Source organism: Siniperca chuatsi, linkage group LG16, assembly GCF_020085105.1.
Source record: "Siniperca chuatsi isolate FFG_IHB_CAS linkage group LG16, ASM2008510v1, whole genome shotgun sequence".
Lineage (NCBI taxonomy): Eukaryota > Metazoa > Chordata > Actinopteri > Centrarchiformes > Sinipercidae > Siniperca > Siniperca chuatsi.
The window spans coordinates 26,005,163-26,029,780 of record NC_058057.1 but is presented as its reverse complement, the minus strand read 5'-3'; the positions used below and the strand labels follow the sequence as shown (position 1 = coordinate 26,029,780).

The window sequence follows — 24,618 nt, the reverse complement described above, 5'->3', positions numbered from 1 at the left end:
TGATCCATTGGAAGAAAAGCCTCGGTCTAGACTTCAATCATTTAATTAAAAAAAGAAATTCCAAATTAAATTTACAAACATGACAGTGCATGATGTAATAACATATGAGACAAAATATTTACTTCAACATTATCTGTCATTATTTAGTGGCTATGTTCACATACACAGTGAATAATTCTAGTTTTATAGAATTAAATGCAAACAACACGATGGGTTACGAAGCTCATATTTTTTATTCTCGTATTTGTTTTTACAAGTTTAGAACAGCAGTTTAATGCGTGACTTAACCTATTAAGCTGGTCAGAATGACAAAAAAGCTCTAAAAGCTTTCCCAAACTAAAAAATATTTGTTCTGCTATAAACCAGTCCCAGGATGGAAGGGTCCAACAGTATCCAGACCAAAGCAGACGCAGAGCGACATGATTATATTATACTATATTACACTTTTTAGCTCTGGTTTGGTCTCCACCAGCTTTTGAGAAAAATATCTGGCTCTTTAGCTGCTAAATGCTCCTCTATGTTCACCAGCTAGTCTTTAACTGTGTCTGTCTGCTGTTAGCTGCTGGGCAGGTAGTGTACAGTGAGCTTGTTTGCTGAAAACAGCTGCCTGCTGCTGCTGGAAATGAGGCTGATGAGAGCGCTGAGACTGAACCAAAATGTAAATGTACTATAAAACCAAAACTGGGAGCTAAAAGAGGCTAAAGGCTCTATAGAGCTGCAGAGTTGGTGTTGATTCTCAGTGGGTTTAGTACTACGAGATACCATTTGACACCACTCCAGTTATTTAAATGTAATGAAAAATATCACTTATTGGAGTTATAAGCTTATATTTCCTTTTCCAGCTCTCAGCTAGCTGAGAAAACCAATCTGCTCATAGTTGGTAATTCAAAACTTCATTACGTTCACTTTAGCATTATTTAGCATTATAGCAGTTTCTCTCCTGAATCTGTCATTTATTCTGAGGCACTAAACTAAATTTAGTTTTTTGACCATCAAGCTATACTACCATCATACTGTAACAGCCAGAATATAAACAGTTAAAAGACGTAAAACACCATTAAAATGATGTTTTAATGGTGACTATAATCAATGCATTTAAAAAAATCAGACACACAATACATCCGTCCACAAAAGTGAACTTGAGAGATTTATACATCTACAAAGCTGAACTAGCATTAGTTGGACCTTATTTATACGCCGAAGATGATGATGAGGAGAAGGAGCAGAGCAGGTGGCAAACTGGTCAGCAGGAAGTTTTGGCTGCGGCGTGACGCAGCACTGATGCCATAATGGTAGTTTGCGCTGCACTGACTGCAGTCTTCACCACAGAAGGAGCAGGTGGACAAGTTGCTCCTCCACTCTGATTTATACATCCTCACAGTCCTCCGTCCTGCAAGGGTCGGTGAAAGGTCAGAGGTCAAAGGGTCAACATGAGCCTACCTACATTTACATCATGTTTGTTCAGGGGCTAGTTGTTGACCAGTTAGTGGGGCGCTAGCAACAGAAATACGCCTCTCACTACAGAAAACGAGCGGTAATAGTATAAAAAGTAGATAAGAAAATGCTATGATGATGTTAAGTTTCACTCTTACTTGGTTCATAATAGTCATAGATGAGAACAGCTGCTTCCTGGACTTTGGCGACCTTATACTCCATGACCAGAGGAATCAGTAGACACATCTCCTCTGTCGTCACCTGGAAACACATTGACATTTTACCTTTTAGTCTTTCAGGTCAGACTGTCAGACACAGCACAGTGTGTCTATGATACAGAATGTTTCAGTGAAGCTTACAGAGTCCAGGTACAGGATGACTTTCCCCAGCTGCGTCTCCACTTTCTTTATGACCTCGTCGTTCTGGATGCTGTCCAATGGCAGGCTGAAGCCGCTCAGCAGACCCACCTCCATGATGGCCATGCCCGTCGCATTCAGACCCAGACCCTCCGACAGACTGCAGAGGGCGACACAGCGACAGGAAGACATTTTATTTATCAGGTACAATGAATTAACAAGAATTTATCTTTGTCACGCGCGTGCAGAAATAGACTGTATTCATCTAAAAATAAAGTAATAAGATATAAAAAATACAATAACTACTTCTTTATAAAAAACTTTATTTGTATAACAATTAAAAAAAAAGGATTATTTCATTTAATGTTATTAAATAAGTTATTAGTATCATATGTATATATGTACAAACTTTATTTGTATACAGACTTTATTCATATAGCAACTTTCAAATTATTATTTTTTTCAATATAATTTAAAAATATTAGTATTTTTATTTGTATTTTTGTATTTTTTATTAAAATTTTGTTGATAATAAAGTGCCCAATAATAAAATATACTTAATTACATTAAAATGAACAGAAAATAGTTTTGTTATGTATTATTAATCATTATTAAAATATATGTAAATATATAATATAAATACTACTTTAGATAAATATTTTTTTAAAATCTATGATTACACATTTAAAACATGTTGCACAAATATACCAGCAGAGTAAAGAGCAAATACATTATACAACATAATTTATTTGAAGTGGATTCTTCTTCAAATCAGCATATAATAATTCATTTAAATCATTTCAAAAGTGAATGTTGTGTTGTTTTCAAAAAGTTTATTTTAAAATGTTTCTGTTTTGTTTCTATGTAATCTTGTTCGCAAATTCACATCTGGTATTTTATTGTTTATCTTCTTGACTTACGTCTTTACTGATCATGTTTTATTGTTTACAGGCGTAGTGAAAGTTTGACAGATATCATACGCATGCTGTTGATTGTTATGTTGCTGATACAGTTGCATCATGCTGACGCGAACAAAGCAGCCAACCTGCTGCAGATGTACAGATGTGCTGAGTTTATTTCTGTGTCAAACAGCTCGATGTACAGATGAAAGGCCTCGTGCTCGCCGGCGTCCCGCCTCCTCCTCATCAGCTCCTCATTCCTGATGTTGTAAAACACGTTCAGCTGAGGTAGAAGAAGAGGTGGAGAGATTGTTTTCAACATGGGGCCCAAGCAGTTTAACTGGTGCTATCATGCTGAGGGTGCACAAACTGCACAAGTGATCTCAGACCAGGTGTACTGATTACAAGATTATTTCCACTTGGAGAAATCTGGATAAAATGATCGCGATATTACAAGAAAATCACGTGAGAGGTCACTGCAGGGCAGACTGCGGCAGTATTTATTCCCCAGACGTATGTGGTGCATGCAAAACAAACTAAAGAGCACAGAATGGATTCACACGAGCCATAACGAAGGTAGTGGTTGAGAAAAGAAATGTGAATGAACTTTAACTAAAATAGCTAAATGAATAGAAAATAAACTAAAAGCCCATTCTTAGAAATAATTAAGAGAAATAATCATATTAAATGTCCTCAGTCTGAAAGCAAGCAGATGTCGGGAGGTGTATATTGTGATAAACCTGAATTTGAACTTGATATCCAAATAAGTGTAATATCACTACAGGCTGCAACTGAACTCATTTTTTTTACTGCTTTTACCTCATGATACATGAACACCATCTTGCCTCCACCTGCTGACCTCAGAGCTGCTGGGCCTCCTGCTCTGTGTCTACCTCTCTTTAAAGTCAAAGACTTTAGCTGGATTCTTTGATGCGTCTTATTATGTCACTCCATCTCCTATTACATTAATAATATCACTCTGTGTGTGTCCGCTGCCGCTCTCCCTCCCCGCCCTGCCTCCGGTTTCTGCTCCAGCCTTCAGTCTCACCTTTTGCTTTGGCATTACTCTGTATTATATATTGGATTTTTTATGTTCTCATTCATTTTGTTTTGTTGTTTTATCTGGATTTGACATAATCTCAAGAACACGTTTTTTTCTTAATGTAACGTAAGTAGTGGCTGTGGAGATGCGATGATGATTGCATCACGCCTGTGGGCACTCTTATAGTAGTGATATACGATACTGTAGCCAACAGCAGTTGCCATGATAGTTTGAACATTTCTGTCGTGGTACCTGAAACAGGGCGAGTCCGCGACCTTCTGCAGTCACCTGGAGGTTCAGCTCCTCCTCTGGTTCAATCTGAAAGACAATCTGATGAGACTAATTTCAGCTGACCAGAAACGAGTGAAGCGACTGTACAACCTCGTCTGACTGCCTACTTTTTGCCACACTCATCCTCATTACCCTCGCCAGAAGCACATAAAGAGGCCATCACCGATAAGATAGCAAGATTTACATGCGAGGATATGCGTCCCATTGGCAGTGTTCGGCGAGAACGCTTTCAGGATAATGACAGAACTGGAGCCTCGATATAAAATTCGCACCACATTCTCAAGACTCAGTGCAGTTGCATGACACCACACGGGAAAATACATTGAATTCATTCAAATGAATGACATGTTAGCTTGAACTTGACTTTTTGAGAAAGTGAGAGCCCTGCTTCATTTTAAGGGCTCACAAGGCGAAAAGTTTGGGAACCACTGTCATAATCTTTGAGCCACATTGCTACGCCCTCCAGAGAATGAACCCTTTTGATTTTAATGACCCCGTTATGTTTCTTGTAGTGCCAAAATCAGGACAACGTAACAGATTCAGCTCCACTGCTGATCGAGCTCGTAGAACAGCTAATTCATCAGAATGTTCTTTGATGTCGGGACTAAAAATGTGTCATCTCGTTAACACATCTGCATCACCGCTCTGTGACCTGAGCTCTCATTGGTTATTGACAGTTTTTGATCATCAACAGATGCTGAGTCATAACTGCACAACATAACACGTGACGTGTGTATGGCGTCAGTGCACCTGCTGGCTCTGGTGAAGCAGGTAGTTGTCCTGGTGGATGTAGAAGGAGGCGACGGTGGTCGAAGCGTCAGTGTTCACTCTGACGGTGAGGTCGAAGTCGTGAGAATCGCCAAGAGCTGCGAACTTGGACAAGGCCTGCAGAGCCACGACCGTATCCTGAGAGAGGAAACGAGATTCAGAACCATACGCAGCATATCTGTCAATCTGTTCCACAATACTCTGTTACAGTTCAGCCGCTGATGGACCTCTGCTTTGATATTCACTGCTGATTTGCTGTTGTGAGAGTTGTTTTGTGAGTGTGTTCATACGTCTGTGCATCTGTTTCTGTAGACAAATAGAATAATTTCTGGCTGACAAAGCCTGAGAAAAAACCTTGCTGCGCTTTATTCAGTGTACTGTATTAGGAGCAACTGACGGTATTTAGATGTTTTTTGTTTCCTTGTAGCATCTGTGTTGCATGTTTGTGCATGTGTGTGTGTCCATGCTTGCTAAGGGGTTAATCATCCTTTAGTTACCACATGCTCAGACAGCCAGTCTCCTTCTGATGTGACACAAACCAGTTTTCTGTTGAAGTGACACAGATGGGAATTTCTCTTACATGAATCCAGTTTGACCAGAAACAAAAAATCTTTTTTTTACTGTCTGAAACTTTAGACTGAGTCTTAAATCCTTTAAAAGGTAAATGACCTTAGTTTTTTGTTTTGATGTTTGTATCATTTGTTCTAATAGCACACTCACGAGGATGCACATGTAACAGTTGTTAGGCCTTGAAGGATAAATTCATGCTGTGGTCACATAATCCTTTTGTAGGATTATGAGAAATGTACATATTTATTTTGACATCTACATGCTCGTTACGCAAAATCTTACGAGACTACATTGATTTATTTTTGTTTCTGTTGAATTTTAGTATCTCACCTGTGTGCTTCCGAATCCTCCGTTGTGGTTTCGCTGTTGGCTGAGCCACTTCATGAGGCTGAGACCCTCTGCGATGTGACCCAGTTTGTGTTGAGAGAGCAGCAAGTAGGACGCCATCTCAATGTCTGCAGAGCGAGGCTGCCACGACAGCGACAGGCCGCCGTCTGGGGAAGACCACATCGGCACACCATCTACTCACAGAGGAGAGTCAGAGCACATACAGGCATCTTTAGAAAATATGATTTATTTAGTATATTATAAAAGAGAGGGCCTCGTTGAAGAATATTTAAAAACAGGGACAGACCATGTCTTCAATGAATTCAAGAAATATAGAAAGAAAGCTGAGTACTTTAGACTAAAAAAACTTGCCCAATGTTGTCCTCATGCAAAGTTAGCATGTCTTGCTAACTAGCTTACTATGTAACTTCCGAGGCCACAAAGCACATCAACAACTATCTACATTGGGTTTTGGGGCTACGTAAAAACAAAAAGCAACAAGCACGTTCACTGTGTAGTATTTCCCCACTGTGTGGGGAGGCTAACTTTAGCAGCTATGTCCTGCTCTTTGGTGGATTTGGGGTTTCCACTCCAACAATCCCAGCCAACGTTACCAGAGACAGGGTCACGTCTGCCAAATTCCTTTAGTTAGTTTGCATCCTAAAAGCCTTCTTTCTTGTTAGTAAGTAAGTATAGTGAAAACTAAGCATCCAAACAGGGTTATATTCGAACGAAATAACAGTCAGATTTTGATTTTAATTAGCTGACGAGGATGATGACCTTTAGCCTCGAACCTGTTAGCTTTAGCCTCAGACTTTTAGCATGATATCATGTTTGTTGTGAATCTTTCAGACCTTTTTATAGGGTTCTCGTTTTAAAACTTGTCAGCTGGAAACATTAAAAAAGTCTGCGTTTTCAACTAATTTATGGTGCTAAAATGTGCTAACGACAGTTGTCGTTTCAGCAAAATCACTGATCACTGGCTAGAAATAAGAAGCCTACATTTTGTCTACTCATTGTTTCAAAAATTACTATGAATTTGTATGGTAAATGCCACCGTTGTCATTGTAAACTGCGTAGGTGCCGTGCAAGAATTGGAAAGATTGACAGGTGTAGCAACAGCAACTAAGGGAGGTGGGGCTTAGGTACTGCTCAGTTGTTGTGAACTGTGACTACAACTGCTGTCCTCCATGAAGGAGCAAGATGATGAATTTGGTGAAGTATTTCAAACTATGCAGAAATCTCTTTGGGGTTCTCCACCCACACACAGAGTTGTCATCGTACCTCTCATCTCAGCTCGTCCAGTCAGCTTGCTGAGTGCCATGTTAGCGCTGGAGCTGCCAGCCAGAGCCAGGGCGTAGGTGAGCAGGCCGAGGCTGTAGTTACTGGCGACACCGAGAGCCAGACGGGTCTCCAGGAACATCAGGGCTGCAGACACCTGGTTCCCATACTGAGCCTGACAGACAGGGAACAGGGCGGCAGCATGTCATCAGTCACTTCAGCTCAATGGCATTTATGAGATCAGATCATAAAGACGCAGCATGATGAGGCAACATCTTTGGACCTGAAAATGTTTGTCTTGTTGGGATGTTTTAAAAAATCCCATCTGTGGCCACATTAGTGTGTCCAGCTTTCACTCTTCATGTTTTTACAGACTGCTCATTAAGATCAAACTTTATTGATCCCTGTGGGGAAAACAGATATCCATCGCGAGAGCCAAAATCACGTCAAACAATTGCACTTTTTCCTACATGTGGTTGGAGAGTGCAAAAATAACTATTTGTCTTCTTTAGAGAAAAGTGGGCATGAATCCTTATGCAAAAGCCCTATCTGTCCTGTAGCTGCAGTGCATTCTGGGTGAGCAAATTGGCCTCTGTGTCTCCTCTGAGATAGTTTTCTCAGTTGTTTGATGATTATTGAGCATGCATACGAAAAAGAGGCCATAGAAAGTTACTCTAGCATTTGAATTCTGAAGGAATTACAGCAAAATGTCATGTTTACTGATGATATTTTAGATTACTGAAATATTTTCTGCCATCAGACTCCTCTGACATCACTTATCTGGATGTGATATCATGATTGTTTGGTTTGCTATATTTTATTTGTTGCAAAGTAATCTATTTTATTAGTTTAATTATTAAATTTTTAATTCACGTGTGCATTAGTCTCATTTTGTTGTATTGTTTATATTTGTACTGTCTTATTGTTAGCTGTAAAGCACTTTGAATTGCACTGACCTGTATGAAAGGTGCTACAGTGTACAAATAAAGTTTGATTGATTTATTGACTCTCACCCTGATGTCATTGTCTTCCAGCAGCGCGATCAGGACGTAGGCTGTGAGGGAGACGGGGCCGTCCAGGCCTCCCTGGAGCTCGGTGTGGATGACCCGGCCGGGCTCCTCGAATCTCCCATCAGCCCCCTGCTGGGCTCCTAACCAGGCCGCCACTCCCTGCAGCACGTGGCGTCGATGCTGATGAACGGCCGCGCCTGCAGGAAACACCTCAACACGAAAGCAGAGAGCCTGCAGAGATGGAGTTTCTTTCATCAGTGTTTCTGAGAAGCATCATGTTCGCGAGGTGTTCAGTTTTTGTTTTAAGCTACATGTATTTACTACTTTATAACGTACCAGGTGCTTCCAGATGAGTCCTGGTCTCCGAAGGCACTGAAGGAGCCGTCTACTCTCTGATAGGACAGCTCTTGCTCATAACCTGGTGAGAAGGACACCAGAGATTACACAGCAGTCAGGTCATCTTCTGGGTATTTGCAACATGAATAAGGAAGTCAAATCAAAACGATAAACAACCCAAAAAATAACCAAATATATGTCTTAAAATCTGATTATTTTACTCAGTAGGAGCAAACAATTTTTTTTTTAGAATCAAGCTTCGTGTTCTTGATGCCAGTCCAGCAAAACTCCTTAAACAAGAGACACATCATGAAGAAAAAGTGGCATTATTGGCAGAAAAACAAGATTGAAAGTTGCACGTTTAAAAAACTACTGATATAGTCACATTTCATTGACTGAGTCGAGCATTCACCACCTGCACAGCGTCTTTTTTGATACTACCACTAGGGGGTGCCAAAGTCAGAAAGGTCAATTGCGTTTAACACTCTGAAAGAGGCCATTTTGAGTATTTTTACTATTGATACTTTATGTACATTTTGCTGATGTACTTTTACTCAAGTAGAATTTTAAAAGGAGGACTTTTACTTCCAACAAAGTATTCTTACAGTGTGGGATTGCTATCTGGATACTTCTTTAACCAACTCATGGAGTTAATGCTGGCTAGCTAACTGGTAAAATCTGCGAGTGACGGTTTTATTTACAGCTGGCAAAAGTGACAAGCCCGAACAAGAAATGAGACACTTCTTTTTTCTACCTCTGTCTGAAATCAAAGTCTCAAAATTGACCGAAAATTTCGATGGTAAATCTGTTGTTGTCGTGCATATGTGCAGTGCTAGGATGGCGTAGAAACAGTAACTAAGGAGGGCTTAACACATTCCTTACTGCAGCTCTGGGCAGCTGGTTAGCAGTTATGAATATGTTAATGACACATAATCCACGTCCTTGGTTTACCTTTCATCATGTAGGCTGTGGCTCGGTCTGTTGTGTCCGGGTCAGCCTGTCCCGTAGCGCTCAAATACTGGACAACGTAGATGTTTGGGGCAAAGTTGATCATGTTCTGTTCCCCGCAACCATGAGGCATCTGGATCAGGGAGTCCAGGCCGCTGATGGACGGACCGAGGATGTCACCTTTATCACCATGGAAACCAGACAAATCAGACATGATGAGTAACACCAGGGAGCCGAGTTATGTTTACTGTTTACTGAGCCGACCGAAAAGATGTTTCACTGTCGCAGCAGATTAGTGATGCAAACATTTTGATTCGGCCGAGATGCTCTGGAGGCAGAAATAATCCCATTGGTTGAATTAAACCTCAGTGGGCGGAGTCAGTGAGCCACAGCAATGACAGATGAGTAATAAGAGCAACGTTAGCCTCGATGGGAAACAGCAGCTCTGTCGCCGACTTCTGTCAGGCAGGTCAAGTCTGATGATCTCAGATTCATCCCCAAGTCTTTGTACAGTTTCATTTATTCCAATAAAGATCTTATCAAGCTGTTGATGTCTTCAGGCTAATTCTGTTCACAAGAGTTGCATTTCTTTTACAAATGAATGTTTTTTTGGGCTACTGATGTTATTGGAAACCATACAGTATATTCAGTACCTCTAACAGTTAGCAAGTCTCCAGTTTGTTTAGGAGGTCACACTTGGGCCAATATGCTTACAGCTCATTATTTTTGGTTCTTAAAACAAATAAATAAATAAATAAATAAATAGATCTAAATTACAAAAATCTTAGTTAAACTTGGATAATGAAAACATCAATGGGGGGCAACACCTATGTTTATTCTTAGTTTTTAATTTACTTTCAAGAACAACTTAACAACAGCTAAAAACCTTGTTTTTGCTGACCTCCAACTAACACCTTGCTGCAGTGATGTAGCGGTGTGCCAGTACACTGTTACATCACTGTTGGGTGTGGTTACAGGTGCAGCAGTGATGTTGGGTTTGGTCAGAGGGGAAACACAGCACAGTGAAACACTTATTTTCAGCTTGGTAAGTTACTCTTTAAAAAGGTCAGCAGCTCATTTGTTTTGTTTTCTCCCTGTTTTCTCTTCAGTTTCTCTTACCACAAGCATTTTCTGAGCTGTGCCCATTGCTGGAGGACCTAATTTACGGTAAACTATGCCAGTTTCTGTGTTCTTGCTGCAGGAGAAATAACTTTCTGATGCGTCAGGACATTAAATCTGGGTGAAAATCAGTTCAAACTGATCGACTTCTTTGAAAAATCTGTTTATTTTTGGTGGAAATTGGTAAAAGCTGAGGCTAGATGTCTGGCCGCTAAATATTTGAAACAATGCCTGGAGCCTTGCTGAGTCATTTTTTTCTCATTAGAAAAGTCCTTGGCGTGTTTGTCATGGCATTTCAGAGGCTTATCAAAATGTCAAATGTCTAAAAATTTAAAAACATCTGGTGAGGCCACATCGCCTCTGCTGCAGTATTTTTGCATGTTTGCAGGTAAAATCTGACATCGTGTGTGTGAGCTCTAATCTAGTTAGCACAATGAAAGTAGTGTTTCTCCAGTGATCGGTGCACGCTGGACCTTGTCTTACTGATGCATTTTCAGTTTTTATGATTGTTTGATGCTTGAAAACAGATGTCATGTAGCTTTTCCTCCATCTTTTTTTTTTACACCAGTATGTTCATCAGGTAGCAGCTGTCATCTGATTGGATGTGTTCTGAAATGTCACCTGCCACCTTCGCAGCACAAGGCAAAGTTGAGCTCTGAGTTGATGTCACTGCTCTATTGCTGACAAAAGTCAGATCTAATGAGTGTGAAGTCACGTTTCCACTGATCACATGACGGACTACGACCAGCTGCTGACACAACACTTAACCTTTGCCATCACTACAATGCTGATTCTCACTGTTGTTATAATATCTTGTATGTTCAACACCTGAGTATGCAGGAACATGTGACCTGCAGCTTGTGTTGCACGTGTGTGTTGTATGTTGAACGTCTGCACCTTGTTACATGGAAAAGCAACACTTTAACTTCCTGCACAGCTTGCTGTTTGAACATGTGTGTTCCACGAAACATGAAGAAACTACCTCTGCTTATTATAATCCACGTCGTCTAACACATGCGAGTCCGATGTGTGACAGACATGTGATGTCAGGACAGTAAACTGAATCTGTATCTATTAACTGCAAGTGGTTTCATTTTATTGTTGCCATCGCTGATTCTGATCTGGTCGCATCTCAGTTGTATCAAATGTCAAACATGTGTCAGTATTATCACATTCATATTTATCTCTTCTAAATTAATGTCAAACCACCTTAAAATAATCTACAGAAGTTATTAGTGCATAAGGAGAATACATTAATTCTCTTAAACTCTTGTTTACTTTCTAAAATAATGAAAAATTCCATGAGACAGAAACTTGCCATCAATGCTACCTTGATCTAAAAATCCCTGAGGGTCCATGGTACCTTTAATTTTATTATTTTAATTTACTTAACATAAAGTAATTGAGCACATTGAAGCTTGTCTCAGGTTTTCACTGGTTTTTATTTATTTCATATACTTTTATTTATTGGATATTTTTAGCCATGCAAACGACGTGGCTCGATGGATGTCAATGAAAGTTTTCTACAAACATTCATGATCCCCAGAGGATCGATCCTACCAAGTTTGGTGATCCTCTCATTTTTCTTCTAGCGTCACCATGAGGCTGGATGGACTGCCATGAACTTTGATACACACATTCATGTTCTGCTCTGGATGAATTGTAATAACTTTAGTGATCCTCTGACTTTTCAACTTTCACCATCATCAGGCAAAATTTTAATTTATCTAATACTTTGGTTTATGACCAAATACCTGATAAGTAATGACATTCCCATCAGCCTCAACTGTGTATTTAGTGCTAATTAGCAAATATTAGCATGCTAACACGCTAAACTAAGATTGTGAACATGGTAAACATTATACCTGCTAAACACTGACATGTTAGCATTGCCATTGAGAGCATGTTAGCATGCTGACGTTTATTTTTGGATTTGTAGTGTTTTACATTAATAATGCCTTGGTACAAGAATTTCGATTGCATAGATTCCTGTGCAGATGACAATAAATTTAGACTTTTTTTTTGGCAGTCACTGCTTTCAGGCCAAAATCTAGATTAAAGTCAAACTGTATGTACACAGTTTTCATTTTAGATATATTTAATTAAAAATGTGACAGGTACAAGTTGTACAAGAGCCAGTAGCTTAATGACCCAGTGGATAAATAAGCTGAACCTTGGATTATGTTTTGGGTTTATATAATAAATCCTATTGTTAGTTAGGAATCACTGGTACTCTGTTGAATCAGCCTGAGTCAGGTGATTTGAGCCTGAATCTGTCTTTGTTTCTCGGCAGGTCATGACTCGGGGTTTTTCGTTCGGTGTGTTTACATACCGACAGCCGTCACTGAAACTCTCTCGCTGCCCTCCACAACATCTGCCGGGAAGGTGAACGTGATGTCTCTGGAAAGGCTCGACTGCAAGGGAGAAACCTCAAACAGCACCGAGGCAGAGAATGACTGCTCCAGTCCTTCGGCCTGCAGAATCGACAGCCGTGAAAAATGGACACACATCACACAAACAAACCTGGTGAGTAATATTTCTGGCAAAGGCAGAGCTGTAAAACATGATCAAGATTTCTTGGGTTGCAGTGGAGCAGCAGATGAAGGTCGGTTACATTAGAAGAGTTTCCTGTCTGAAGCACTTTGTGTTTGTTTTGGAGCTGCAGCAGGTTGACAGACGCTCTGATAAGCACAATCTGACAATCTCACGGTTTTGTTGAGCAAGATGCTTAACCTCTGACTTCTCACTTCACTAGTTCTGAATATGATATGGTAGATCCTGTAAAAGTATTGTAGAAGTAGTATTGTCATTTTGGCAAATACTTAGTATCTTGTATCAAAACGTAGTTTCAGTAAAACTTTGATCAGTCCCAGTGGAACGCCGGCATTTCATCCACTATTTAAATGAGGCGTGCGCATGAAACAATTGGTTTATCTTGCCGTCAGTTGACATATCAATGACCCTGTTTTTCACGAGCAAAATGAGCTATAATGCTCGGTTGTAAAACCCTCCTTGCATGTTGTTTTGGAAATCCAAGTGACACATGTTTATATCCCCCATTCTCCTTAATGTGGAAAGAGGCTGCAAAGCATTCTCTAAATACGTAGTTGCCTGGGTTATTTATTGGTTATGATGCTTTAATGAACTATTGACATTCGAGGTGTTGACTCTTGACCTGAAGTCACATTTTATATTATTACAACTGTGTTTTACTACATTGTCATTTATTATCTGGTGATACACCTCTTGAGAAGCCTCCACCTGTGGGTGCCCAACAGAGCAGTTATAGTTGTTAACAAATACATTAATAAATACTTATATCTGCTCACAAATACATTATAGTGTGTTATAAACATTTATTAAATGTTTATATACTGATTATGAATGCTAAATAGGAGGTGTTCAAGTAAAGTGTTACCAAAATAACACATAAATAAGACAAGGTTTTGGGATTTGGGTAAGCTGTAACAAAACCATGGAGTATATCTTTGAAAATGTACCTATCCTTCATGTTTTTTGTGTGCTATTTACTGTGTTATACCACCACATGTACCTAAATTGCTCTCATTTGTCTAATTTTGGGACTCCTCCTTTGCAAACACATTATTTAAACCTCCCTGGGTGACTTTCCCACCTTGACGAGCACCGTCGTGCGGACGAAGTCGGATGCCACGGACGACATGGCTTTCACAGAGATGGGGATCTCTCCGAGGACCAGCGGGCTGATGGGAATGAGGACGGACGCTCCGCTTTGACTCCCCACAGACACCTGACGAACACTGGGCATGGAGAGCTCCTCATTGTCCGGGAAGACAAACTCGAAGGTCTCACTCTCTGCAACAGTCACCATGACCTGACAACAAAGGCAGGATGAATCCACCCAGATCACATTAAACAGACAATACAAAGAGTGTGGGAGGAAAGAAAAGAAGTGTGTTATTGTAACCCAAAGGGTTCTATGAGTTCTTTTATGAAGCTGTTTTGTGTTGTAGGATTTAAAGAGAACCACACATCACGCTGTCAGACTCAGCAGACTGATTTACAGCAGATATATCTTGTAGTCTGAGTAGGCCAACATCAACATCATTTCTTCAAAGTGACCTATGGTTTGCAGTCAATCACTCAGTACAAACACAGCTCTTGCTTGTCCTGTGTTAAGTTAGTGGCCGAGCATCCTAGCTTGCAAAACACCAGAGCAAGCTTGGCTGACTAGAACTAGCATGTTACTAGTTAGCTCGCCAGCCACAGTAGCTTACCACTTAGTTCCCTAAGTAGTCAATATCCACTAAGCTTCCAGCACCACTTATTTCACAAGGAAGGGTGAAAGAATTGCAGTGCCATTTTGTGGTGTGACCAGAGCTTAAGGAGTAGTTTGAGAAGTTTTATGGACATTTTGATACTTTTTTCCACCTTGAAAACTTCACTACAGAGTTGCGACATGGGAGTTATTTAGGGGGTCTGGGGTCCTGGAAGTAAAAGTCCTGTTCATTTGCTACCTACATGCAATGTTAGGTGAGTGACAGCTGACGCTCTTCGAGCCTTGGATGGACTTGAAACCCTCCAATCATCAGTACAGAAGATGAAAAACTGCATTAGAAAATATCAGTTTTTTGATCAAAAGTTGAAGGCACGACTTGTTTACATAAAAACTGAAGGAGAGAAGTCAACTACGACTCGCAAGGGCCATTTCAGTAAGAAACATCCAGTCACAGAGATGTTCTGCTAACGTAAAGCTGAAGCGAAAGATTACGCACGCAGAAACCTGATAAAACATTCGGTAGTCAGAATCAGTTCACTTTCAGATTCTGGGTCAGTTTTAGATGAACTCAGGAACTACAGTATATAAAGTTATAAAGTGTATTTGTACAGCTCTGTGTTTTGTTCCCAACCAAAAACAGCCACCGTTCAAGTCTGCAGGAGGACTGTGTGATACCGAGACGTTAGATTTTAAGTGGAGCATCACTTTAAGCATTTCCAAACACTACCTCCGCCTGCGCAGGCGGAGGGATGCGGGCCGCTACACTTAAAGGTCAAAACAGGGAGACATACTGACTCCTGATTGGTCCAGACTGGGATTGCATCATTCATGGGAAATTATATGTTTACTGCTGTGTGAGGAGAAGCAGACTGACCTCCAGGTCCTGTAGGAGGTAGTTGAACAGAATGACCTCCAGCAGCAGCTCCTCTCCTCGGATAATGTAGGCCGGCATGTTCAAGGAAAGGAAGAACTCCTGGAACACTGTGAGCTGCAGGAAGATCACATGGAAACTTTAGTGTCTCATCAGGACAATATACAATGCTAATACTGACAACTGAAAGCAGTACTATTACCACTATAAGTCTTGCATTTGCTATTGTGCAATACTAGAAGTAAAAGGGTTAAAAAGTGCTTTGAATCAAATGAGAGATGAATAAAATAATATTGAAACAACACTGAATGGAGATCAGAAAATGATTAAAATTTCAAAGCAATAAATAATGAGGTCTAGCGATGTTTCTCAAGGTGAGTAGTATTTTGTCTGTTTTACAGGAAGTCATTGGAGTGATGTAAATACCTCTGCGGGCCTCTCTACGATGCCCAAGCCCAGGTTCTTCGATACGACGAAAGCAGTGGCTGTCCAGGTTGTGATGCTGTCTGGTACGGTCAGAGTTATCTCTGTGGTGTCTGAATTACTGCGAGAAAAGATAAGAAACGTGATTTTTAATATAAAACAATGGTAAAAAAATAGGATTAAAAAAACTCATGTATTTACCTCATATTGTCAGTTAGGTCTGCAGTGTACTCCAAATGAAATCAAAGCTGTTGTGTTTATAACATCAAAATGGCGACCAAGACAAACATTTGGCTTTTAGCTCCACAACGAGGACAGTGTATGGCCCCGTGCAACTGACCAAGTGTGCCATGGGATTTGTTGCGTGTTGTATAGCTTTATTTATAGTATGTAGCTGTAGATTCTTTATAGTTTTCGAATAGTTATACCCTTGGTGCAATTTGGAGCCACTCACATGCATGTAATATCTGCAATTCCCTCACTATGTTGTATAATGCCAGTTTTGGGTATTAGTGTAGATGCTGTTGTTGTTTAAATAAATCCTGCTGTTTTTATGTTAGGGGGAATTGAACCTCACTGTTTGCTTGGTGAGTTATAAAAGTATTAGCATGGTATCTGCTCATCTAACTCATCTAGTGTGATAAAAAAAAAAATATATGGACTTAAATAAGCATATGTTTAGGGGTGCGGTTGCTTGATTGTTTGTATTGTTTGTTTACTGTTTTCTAATTCTTTCAGGATTAGAAATCAGCAATCAGAAATACTTTATTGATCCCCGAGGGGAAACTCTTTCGTTACAGCTGCTCACTGTCACGTCAGCGCACACAGGGATAGAAGTACTAAGCAAATCAGAATATAATACACTATAATACAGCTAAGATAAATTAGTACAAAGTGGATATAGGTATAAAAGCTGAAATGAGTGTAAGTACCAAAGTGGATTTAGAGGTTGACAAGTATGTACGGTATAATAATACAATGTAATAATATAAGTAATAGTGCAATAATGAGTACTGTCAAGTTAAGTGTAGCTTAAGATGACTATGAGACGGTGGATATTGGACAGCAGTAATAGAAGTATGAATAAATATCAATAAATAGGGAGTTTTAAACTGAAAACAGAGCATATTGCACCGGAGTATTAAACAGAGAATATTGCACAATACTTCAAGTATTGCAGAGATGTTAATGATCCAATGTCCAGTTTAATGACTTTGGGTCATACAGACTGACACTTAGAGGGAGGAGTTAAAGAGTCTGATGGCCACAGGCAGGAGTGACTTCCTGTGGCGCTCTGTGGTGCATTGTGGGGGGATGAGTCTTCCGCTGAAGGTGCTCATTTGTTTGATTCCATCTTCTCTCCTAATACTGAGATGAACATGTTACTGTCTTTCGCCCCAAATCTCTGCCTAGGAACTGCACCCTTTCCACCAACACACAGTAAAGTTTCACTTACAGCTAACTTTTAAGGCAAAGTTATCAAAAGTTGTTTTTCAACTGGGGCCAGCATGACATTCTGTTTTAGTTATTCTACAGTTGTATGTTTCTGAGGCTTTACCCTGTGTTGGTATCCATCCATATCCAGGTCTCTGGAAAGTTCCAGCGCTCTCGTGGCTCCTGTTGTTGCTCCATATGCGGGCTGTTTGTCTGGGAGAGGGGATGCATTCCCTCCCCTGCTGTTTGGAAGACGAGCGTCAGTTATATTAGCATTGCGTAGTCACAAAAATTTAAAAAAGTGAATGTGAAAGGCAAGCTTTTAATCAGCGTTGATTTTGAAAACTTACGAAATACAGGCTTCAGTGGATGTTCCATCATGTGTAATCTGGCATCAGTCAACGCAACAAGATCACATGTCTGCACAAAGACATGAAAAATACACATTTCACAGTTAAAAGCTTCAACAATGTCTGGCAGTCATTTACATTTTGAACTAAGTTATTCCAGTAACTCCAGTTGGTGGTTGGACTACTGAGTAGGTGTCACCTTTCAGAGACTTTCAGAGGGCCCGGAAGATTTATGACGGCACTGCCTTATACCCACTGCAGGGCCTAATGATAGGACACAACATAATTTAACATACTGGGCCTCCATAGGAATGCTCACCCAACTTTTGATGCATTTCACTAATGATAACCGTCAGGACCAACAAAGTGGCAGACTTTGACACGGGAGACCGCTGTTCGCTTCCAGTTTCCTACCGACAGCCAACGTTGGTTTCTTTAAACCATGACCACCATCTTTCCCTTACCAGGTCATACCAGGCCTAAATCGAGCCAAACGTTTACCATAGTGGTGTGAGATCAGAAAGCTTTTTATCTTTGGCATTGTAATTTGTATCGGTTTTGGAAAGCACTGACAAATGATGTCCTCCTTTTATGTGTCATTGTGGAGGTCAAGCACAAACAATGTATTTTGTTGTTTAATTTGGAGGACTTGTTGCCATCATAGCTACTTAAGCGTGTCTACAAAGACAAATAACAAATATTTCTGTGTACCAGCAATGATAACGTATATATTATGTATGTATTTATACACTACTAAGTACAAATTAATACAATCAAGAACAGAAGAAAGTAAAAGCAGGAAAAAGTTTAAAATGCTCGACAAGACAAGACAGAAGAAGCATGCTCAAGCATGATTGGCTAGTCTCTCCTGAGTAAACAGGAAGATAAAACGATACTCCAGTGATAGAATGAGGCTAACCTTGAAGATAGAGTATGGATCTCCCATTCTCAGCATGTCAGAGTAGGCATCAGCCATGGAAACGCCGTACTCCCCCATCTCCTTCAGCACCTGTGAAAACAACACCAACATCCTCCGAGCCGTTATTGTTGCAGCCCACAAAGACCAACAAAACAGACAGGGACATAATAAGAGCACTTGTTGTTTAAAACCCGTTTGACCGATCTGGGATAAAAAAGTTCACGGTGTCTCAGTTCACACTGAGCCAATACTGGGGTGGGGGGGCGGAAGATTGGGTTTCAGAGAAGTACCTGCAGGGGATGTTGTACCAAGAAAAATATGGATGTAAGGGCGGTTGACATTTAGCTGGAAAACAGATACTGTTGGAAAATATTCAACCGGAGAGGACCCTGGGGAGTTATGGAAGCTTCTGGTATTCACAGATCAGTTGTAAATGACAAAGCATGTTATATGACAATCTTTCTTTACAAAGCAGGAAACATGTGACTCAAGGCTTCAAGATTTATCTCTTTGGCTGAGGGTCAGATTGAAGTCACAGAGAGCTGCCTCGCTTGCAGTGTTTTTGGAATTCATTTATTAGTAACAAGTTAATAAACAAATAATACACTCAGCTAACAAGTTATTTCTGAATCCCATCATAGCAAATAGCTACCTCAAGGTCACGTCACCCAATATTACAAAAAAAAGCATACTTTCTCACTCGCTTCTAGTCGTATCTATCCATGCAGATAGTTTGGTTTGAATATTTATTATGTTCACCATCTTAGTTAAGCATGTATGTTGATATATTTTGGAGTCTTAATACAATATCATGTGAACAAGCAATGACTCAGGTGTTGTCCTCACCGTCTCCTTGGTGATGTCATTGTGTGATCCCGCCCACTTTGTCGCCTTGTCGACCACCAGGATCCCGACCAGAGAACCAGGCTCTGCTGCTGCGACCTTCAGTGTGACCTTGTCAGCGGGCTTCCTCATAGTGTTGCTCCAGCTCAGTGACACCTGCCAATTACAGGCCATATACCATCATCAGATACACACACTTCACACAGAATCACACACCACTTTATACCGCTGTACACCACCGGACAGCATTACATTGGGCAACAAAGCCATCAGGTTTTCCCCCAGAAAACTGGTTTGCATAGATAGCACATGTTGACAAGTACTTAATTATTTCATTTTTGGCCTAAAATATGGTCAAACCTGTGGTCAAACTTGAAGACAAAGACGTCTAGATAGCTGTAAAAACGCAAAACCACTCAAAAGCATGAATTTATTTAACAAAGACGTATGGGAAAGCTTCAAAAGATGAGTTCCAATGTGTTTATGTTCCAATCAACCTCATGCATGAAAACTACCTTAAAGTGAGTTTTCTACCCCACAACCCTTCTGACTACATAACCATTGTCATCAGCTGAGCTCTGTCTGACAGATTCTGATGGGATGATGTCTTTTGCAATGAATTTAGTTAGTACTAGATGACAGATTATAGTATGAAATAATCTCAGTAGTCACAATAGTCCCAGTAGGGACTACAGTGACTATACTGACTTTGTCAAACTTAACCACTAACTGTCAAGGTTTGAGGGTTTATGGATGTTATTTCTTTGCTTTTCCTGCCAGTTTTGATTGTTTGCCCTGATTAGTCTCACCTGTGTCTCGTTGTCTCCCTTCACCTGAGTGTATTTAGTCTGTGTGCTTCACTTGTCTCTTTGTCAGATCGTCTTTGTCTCCTTGTCAAGCGCCCCGGCTTCTGTTTTCCGTGTTTTAAGATTATTTCTTGGTTTTGCTTGGACTCTGATTATTTGCTTGCTCCTTTTGCCTTGTTTGCCTTCTTTCCTGGTTTCATAGATCACTGCCTGCCTGAAATCACTGTGAGCCTTTTGTTATTCATTAAATGATTAAAACTGCACCTACTCAGCCTGTGTGTTTGCATTTGGGTTCAACTCTGAACTCCAAACATTTCACAAGCTTCCGATTGGCTTATGGTTTAAGCAAATCAACTTGGTTGCCACTGTAAAGCTAGATAGCATTAGCTAACTTGTAATGTTTCTGTTTACTTTAATAACATCGTACTCAGTCACACTGCCAGGAGAACTAAAATATTGTCCTTTTTAATTGAGCAAAACAACAAATCACCTGGTTTTGTAAAATTTTGGTGATGGGTAGCTGTATCACGTCGTTGACGATCTCTCCGTTGGGATGCACGCAGTAGGCGATGATGCAGGCCAGAGGAGCCCAGGTGATTTCTGGGACCAGAATTAGATCACCAGAGCTTTTCCCAGCAGAAACCACCTGACCTCTGGACGTCACCTTCACACACAGAAAACAGATGTGAGGCCATTGTTATTTCTTTTATAAATGTCATACTTAAAGCTGCAATCATTTAGTTTTCTGCCACTGGGAGGCAGACAAACTCCAAAACAAGCTGAAAGACATATTGTGACATTCTGAAGTTGTATAATAACAAACTTGATATAGCACTTTTCACAGTTCTATTCCACTAAAACTTGTGTTCAAAGTGCTGCAAAAAGTAAAGCAGATGCAGTGTAAAAACACAAAATTCAAGAGTAAAACATTACAAACAAATAGCAGTACTAAAATAAAAGAAATGTGAGAATATAGCAACAAGGAACAATCTATAAAATAAATACAAATCCAGTTTGGGTAATGTAAGAAATTCAAGTGTATTCTACAGTTACACTTACAATGGAAGTTACTCTAAAGCCTCGGAAGACGTGAGATGTAGAGGAAGATGTAAATCAATTAAATGCAATATATTAAATAATTGAAGCAACTTCTTTGAGTGTCATATGGTACCAACCATGTAGTGAATCTCAGTCATTGGAAAATTCCTCTCAATGTGCAGCAGGAGGGGTGAACCAACCTGAAGGAAGATTGTGATGTTTAATGATTATTTTATGTGTGCTAAAGACATACAATACGTGGGTGGGGGGTGTCAGTGTAAATATATCATTGACGGAAATGTACATCCTGTTTTTACTACTCTTGACCAACAGTATTTCCACAGTGTCACATGGCAGAACCATGTGACACAGATGTAACCTTGTACTAAGTTCCTCATATTTACCTTTGGAGGTCTGGGGGGTTTCTGAATCTGCAGGTAGGAGTGACTGGGGGATATGTAGCTTCTATAGAGTTGTAGAGTGTTGTGGCTATCCTCAAAAGAAGCCTGAAAACAAACAAACAAAACAGATAAATATGTGAGTCTAGTTTTCTCTCCTGGTGCTAAATAATCATGCTTTTTGTTTCCCTTCTATGCAGATGATACACCCTACATACATACAGACATACATTTAAATTAATCCCGTCCAAAACAAAAGAACAGTGTGTTCAGATCCCACACAAAATATCAGTAGTTCAGTAATCCCTAAATTGTCATGTTCATGGTGCTTTAGATATTAATGTACTTTCTGAATAATAAAGGAAGTTTCCCAGAAATAACTTGGAAATTTGCTATGAATTAAATGGAATTTATTTAATTGGAAACTTTATTCATCATATGTTAAATTATATGTTTACCTGTAGACAAATTTCACATTTTTGTATTTTTAGCTGTGCACAGATTAAAAGACTTATTCTAGCAAATCATCTGCTGCATTAAAATTCCCAAATCTTTTCACTTTTTTCCAGCTGTGAGTTCTTCCTGTTTTTGTTTTAGCATTGCATTGCACACTCAACACTATTTTGTCCTTCATTCTGGCAAGTCTTTTTCGTTTGTCATTTTCACAGTGAATCTACTACACACTCAATACATAGATAGACGAGTATGCAGCCATGATAAAGGGCAAGTTTTTAAGGTGATAAAAAGATCATCTCACATCAATTGTGAGTGTTTCAGTTTCATTCATGAGCTGGATGAAGAGGGGTATGACTCCGTCTGCAGGGACAGGAAACTCCATTTCTTCAGGAGGGATCTCCTCTGGACGCACAATTCCTGAAGGACCGTACGTGTTTAATCGACGAGGCACCATTTCTTCCAGCTCGTCCATTTTCCATCTCCACGGGCTTTGCTTTTGCTGCATGACTGACACTTGAACGGTCTTTAGCTGATCCTCCAGCGACAGCGGCTGATCATTGTATGTAGATATTTTCAGCTACAAAATCAAGAAAACTATTGACAACATGCTTTTTAAATTGAATCCTTTGAATGTGCAATAAGAGGCCCTCGTCCTCAGGTGTCAGTACTATGAATAGAAAAAGGAGTGAATCAAAAAATTAATGAAAGTGTTGCTCATTATAGCATTTTATCTGAAATTACCAGTTTTGACAGTTGTAAGAAATGTTTATTTGGTTATTTATATCAGTGTTATCAGTGTTAGCAAATAGCTAATTTGCCCCCAAAGTCCCAACAGACTAAAACAACATTTTACTCAAAGTAAATGATCTTTAATAAGAAAATGATTTAACAATTAAAAAACATTAGAAACAAATTAGATTGAAACTATCTAAAAGATTGCTTTTCTTACCTTGGCAGTGAAGTTCAGAGACGGCCTTAATATTTGGGGATAGCCATCAAAGGAAACTTTATATCTGTGCTTTGCCAAAGACACCTTTGCTGTACTGTTATATGTTAGACCTGAAATATGAGAAGCACTCACTTATTTTGATTATTTTATTTATCTATTTACATTTTATTTAACTGTTCAGTTTTATTCTCTAGCTTGGTTGATAATGGGACAATAAGTTCACACAGTTTATTTAAAAGACATATTTGTACCAACTCCTGTCTCATAACTGTATGTAAACCATTAATCTGTGGAGTTTATACTCCGACAAAATAGGTTATATAAAAGTTGATTGAAAAGTCTGCATTCGCAAGAGGGATTGCTATTGGTCAATGGCACAAATTTGCAGGTCGAAGTTCACCAAAGTTTAACTTAAGATGAAAAATGTGCGCAAATTTACATCATTACCCCTGGCAGCAAATCCAATAACTGTGGTGATTTCACTGAACTAAACTGATTTCACCATGAAATTTTGCTGTTTTAAATACGGCATGACCAGGCCTTAAATGTTGATTCCAAACTTTGTCCACACTGGCAGGGATAAAATTGTAGTTGGGAAACACTGACTCTTTTATTTATTTATGAATTAGCTGGCCCAAAAGGAGTCAGATTTAAATATAATGAAGCTAAAATGTACTGGAATCAACCTGTAATTGATTACCTGTGAGGTATTCAGTCACATGAACCACGATCATTAGAAACTCATCATCCATGTATCCGTCATAGAAGACCATTTCTAGAGCTCTTTTGCTCATCGGGTAGTAGTCGGGAACCTCAAACATGAAGTCTGCGGTGCCGTCAATCTAAATCAAAGCAACACTGATGTCATTAAGGATATTTTTTAGTTAGTTATCAGTTAATCTGTTGATTATACAGTATTTGTTAGTTGATTGATTGGTTGGTGAGACAACAAAATGTCACAAATAACGATAAATGTTCATCTCAGTTTACCAGATGTCAATGTGATGTCTTCAAAATTCTTATTTTGTCTGACCAACAATCCAAAAACCCCCAAAGTATTTTATTTGTACTGATATAAAATGGGTCAAATAGCAAATTCTCAAAAGCTGATATACATTTTTGTGTACTCAGATCGTCAGTCAGCTTCCAAATCACAGTTAGGAGCTTTAAATAAAATACACACCTCTCTATCTTCATCATAAGCCTCTTCAATACCATGAAAATGATGGAGGAACGTTACATTCATGTGTCCCTGAACAGGTTTGCCGTACATGTACCTGAGGATGAAAACACAATAATCTTAAATAATCTTCAGGTTTTATTCACAAACAAGATTATTAATACACAAACATGTAAATAAAAGTATGAAACAAAGGCCTCACTTTGCTGTGACAGAGCCCCACAGAGTGTCCTTGTGATAAATGACATCCGGAGCTTCTATCACAACTTCAAACTTTGGCAACACTGCAACCAGACACACAATGAATGGATT

At 39.6% G+C, this 24,618-nt stretch overlaps 1 protein-coding gene across 1 annotated transcript in view; it reads right to left on the bottom strand.

Annotated features, from left to right (window-relative positions):
- Nucleotides 1–732: 732 nt before the first annotated feature.
- Nucleotides 733–24,618, bottom strand: part of cd109 (CD109 molecule) — a 29,848-nt gene continuing 5,962 nt past the window's right edge. Inside the window, 28 exon segments of the mRNA XM_044169242.1 lie at nt 733–1,390; nt 1,593–1,695; nt 1,794–1,950; nt 2,836–2,972; nt 3,984–4,049; nt 4,773–4,928; nt 5,691–5,881; nt 6,972–7,143; nt 7,982–8,151; nt 8,154–8,209; nt 8,315–8,396; nt 9,266–9,442; nt 12,714–12,855; nt 14,016–14,234; nt 15,514–15,627; nt 15,937–16,054; nt 17,492–17,609; nt 17,718–17,787; nt 18,637–18,726; nt 19,483–19,635; nt 20,776–20,949; nt 21,461–21,523; nt 21,728–21,829; nt 22,479–22,754; nt 23,127–23,236; nt 23,827–23,968; nt 24,310–24,403; nt 24,509–24,590. Of these exon segments, the coding sequence (XP_044025177.1) occupies nt 1,191–1,390; nt 1,593–1,695; nt 1,794–1,950; nt 2,836–2,972; nt 3,984–4,049; nt 4,773–4,928; nt 5,691–5,881; nt 6,972–7,143; nt 7,982–8,151; nt 8,154–8,209; nt 8,315–8,396; nt 9,266–9,442; nt 12,714–12,855; nt 14,016–14,234; nt 15,514–15,627; nt 15,937–16,054; nt 17,492–17,609; nt 17,718–17,787; nt 18,637–18,726; nt 19,483–19,635; nt 20,776–20,949; nt 21,461–21,523; nt 21,728–21,829; nt 22,479–22,754; nt 23,127–23,236; nt 23,827–23,968; nt 24,310–24,403; nt 24,509–24,590 (3,734 nt within the window). The 3' untranslated portion in view covers nt 733–1,190.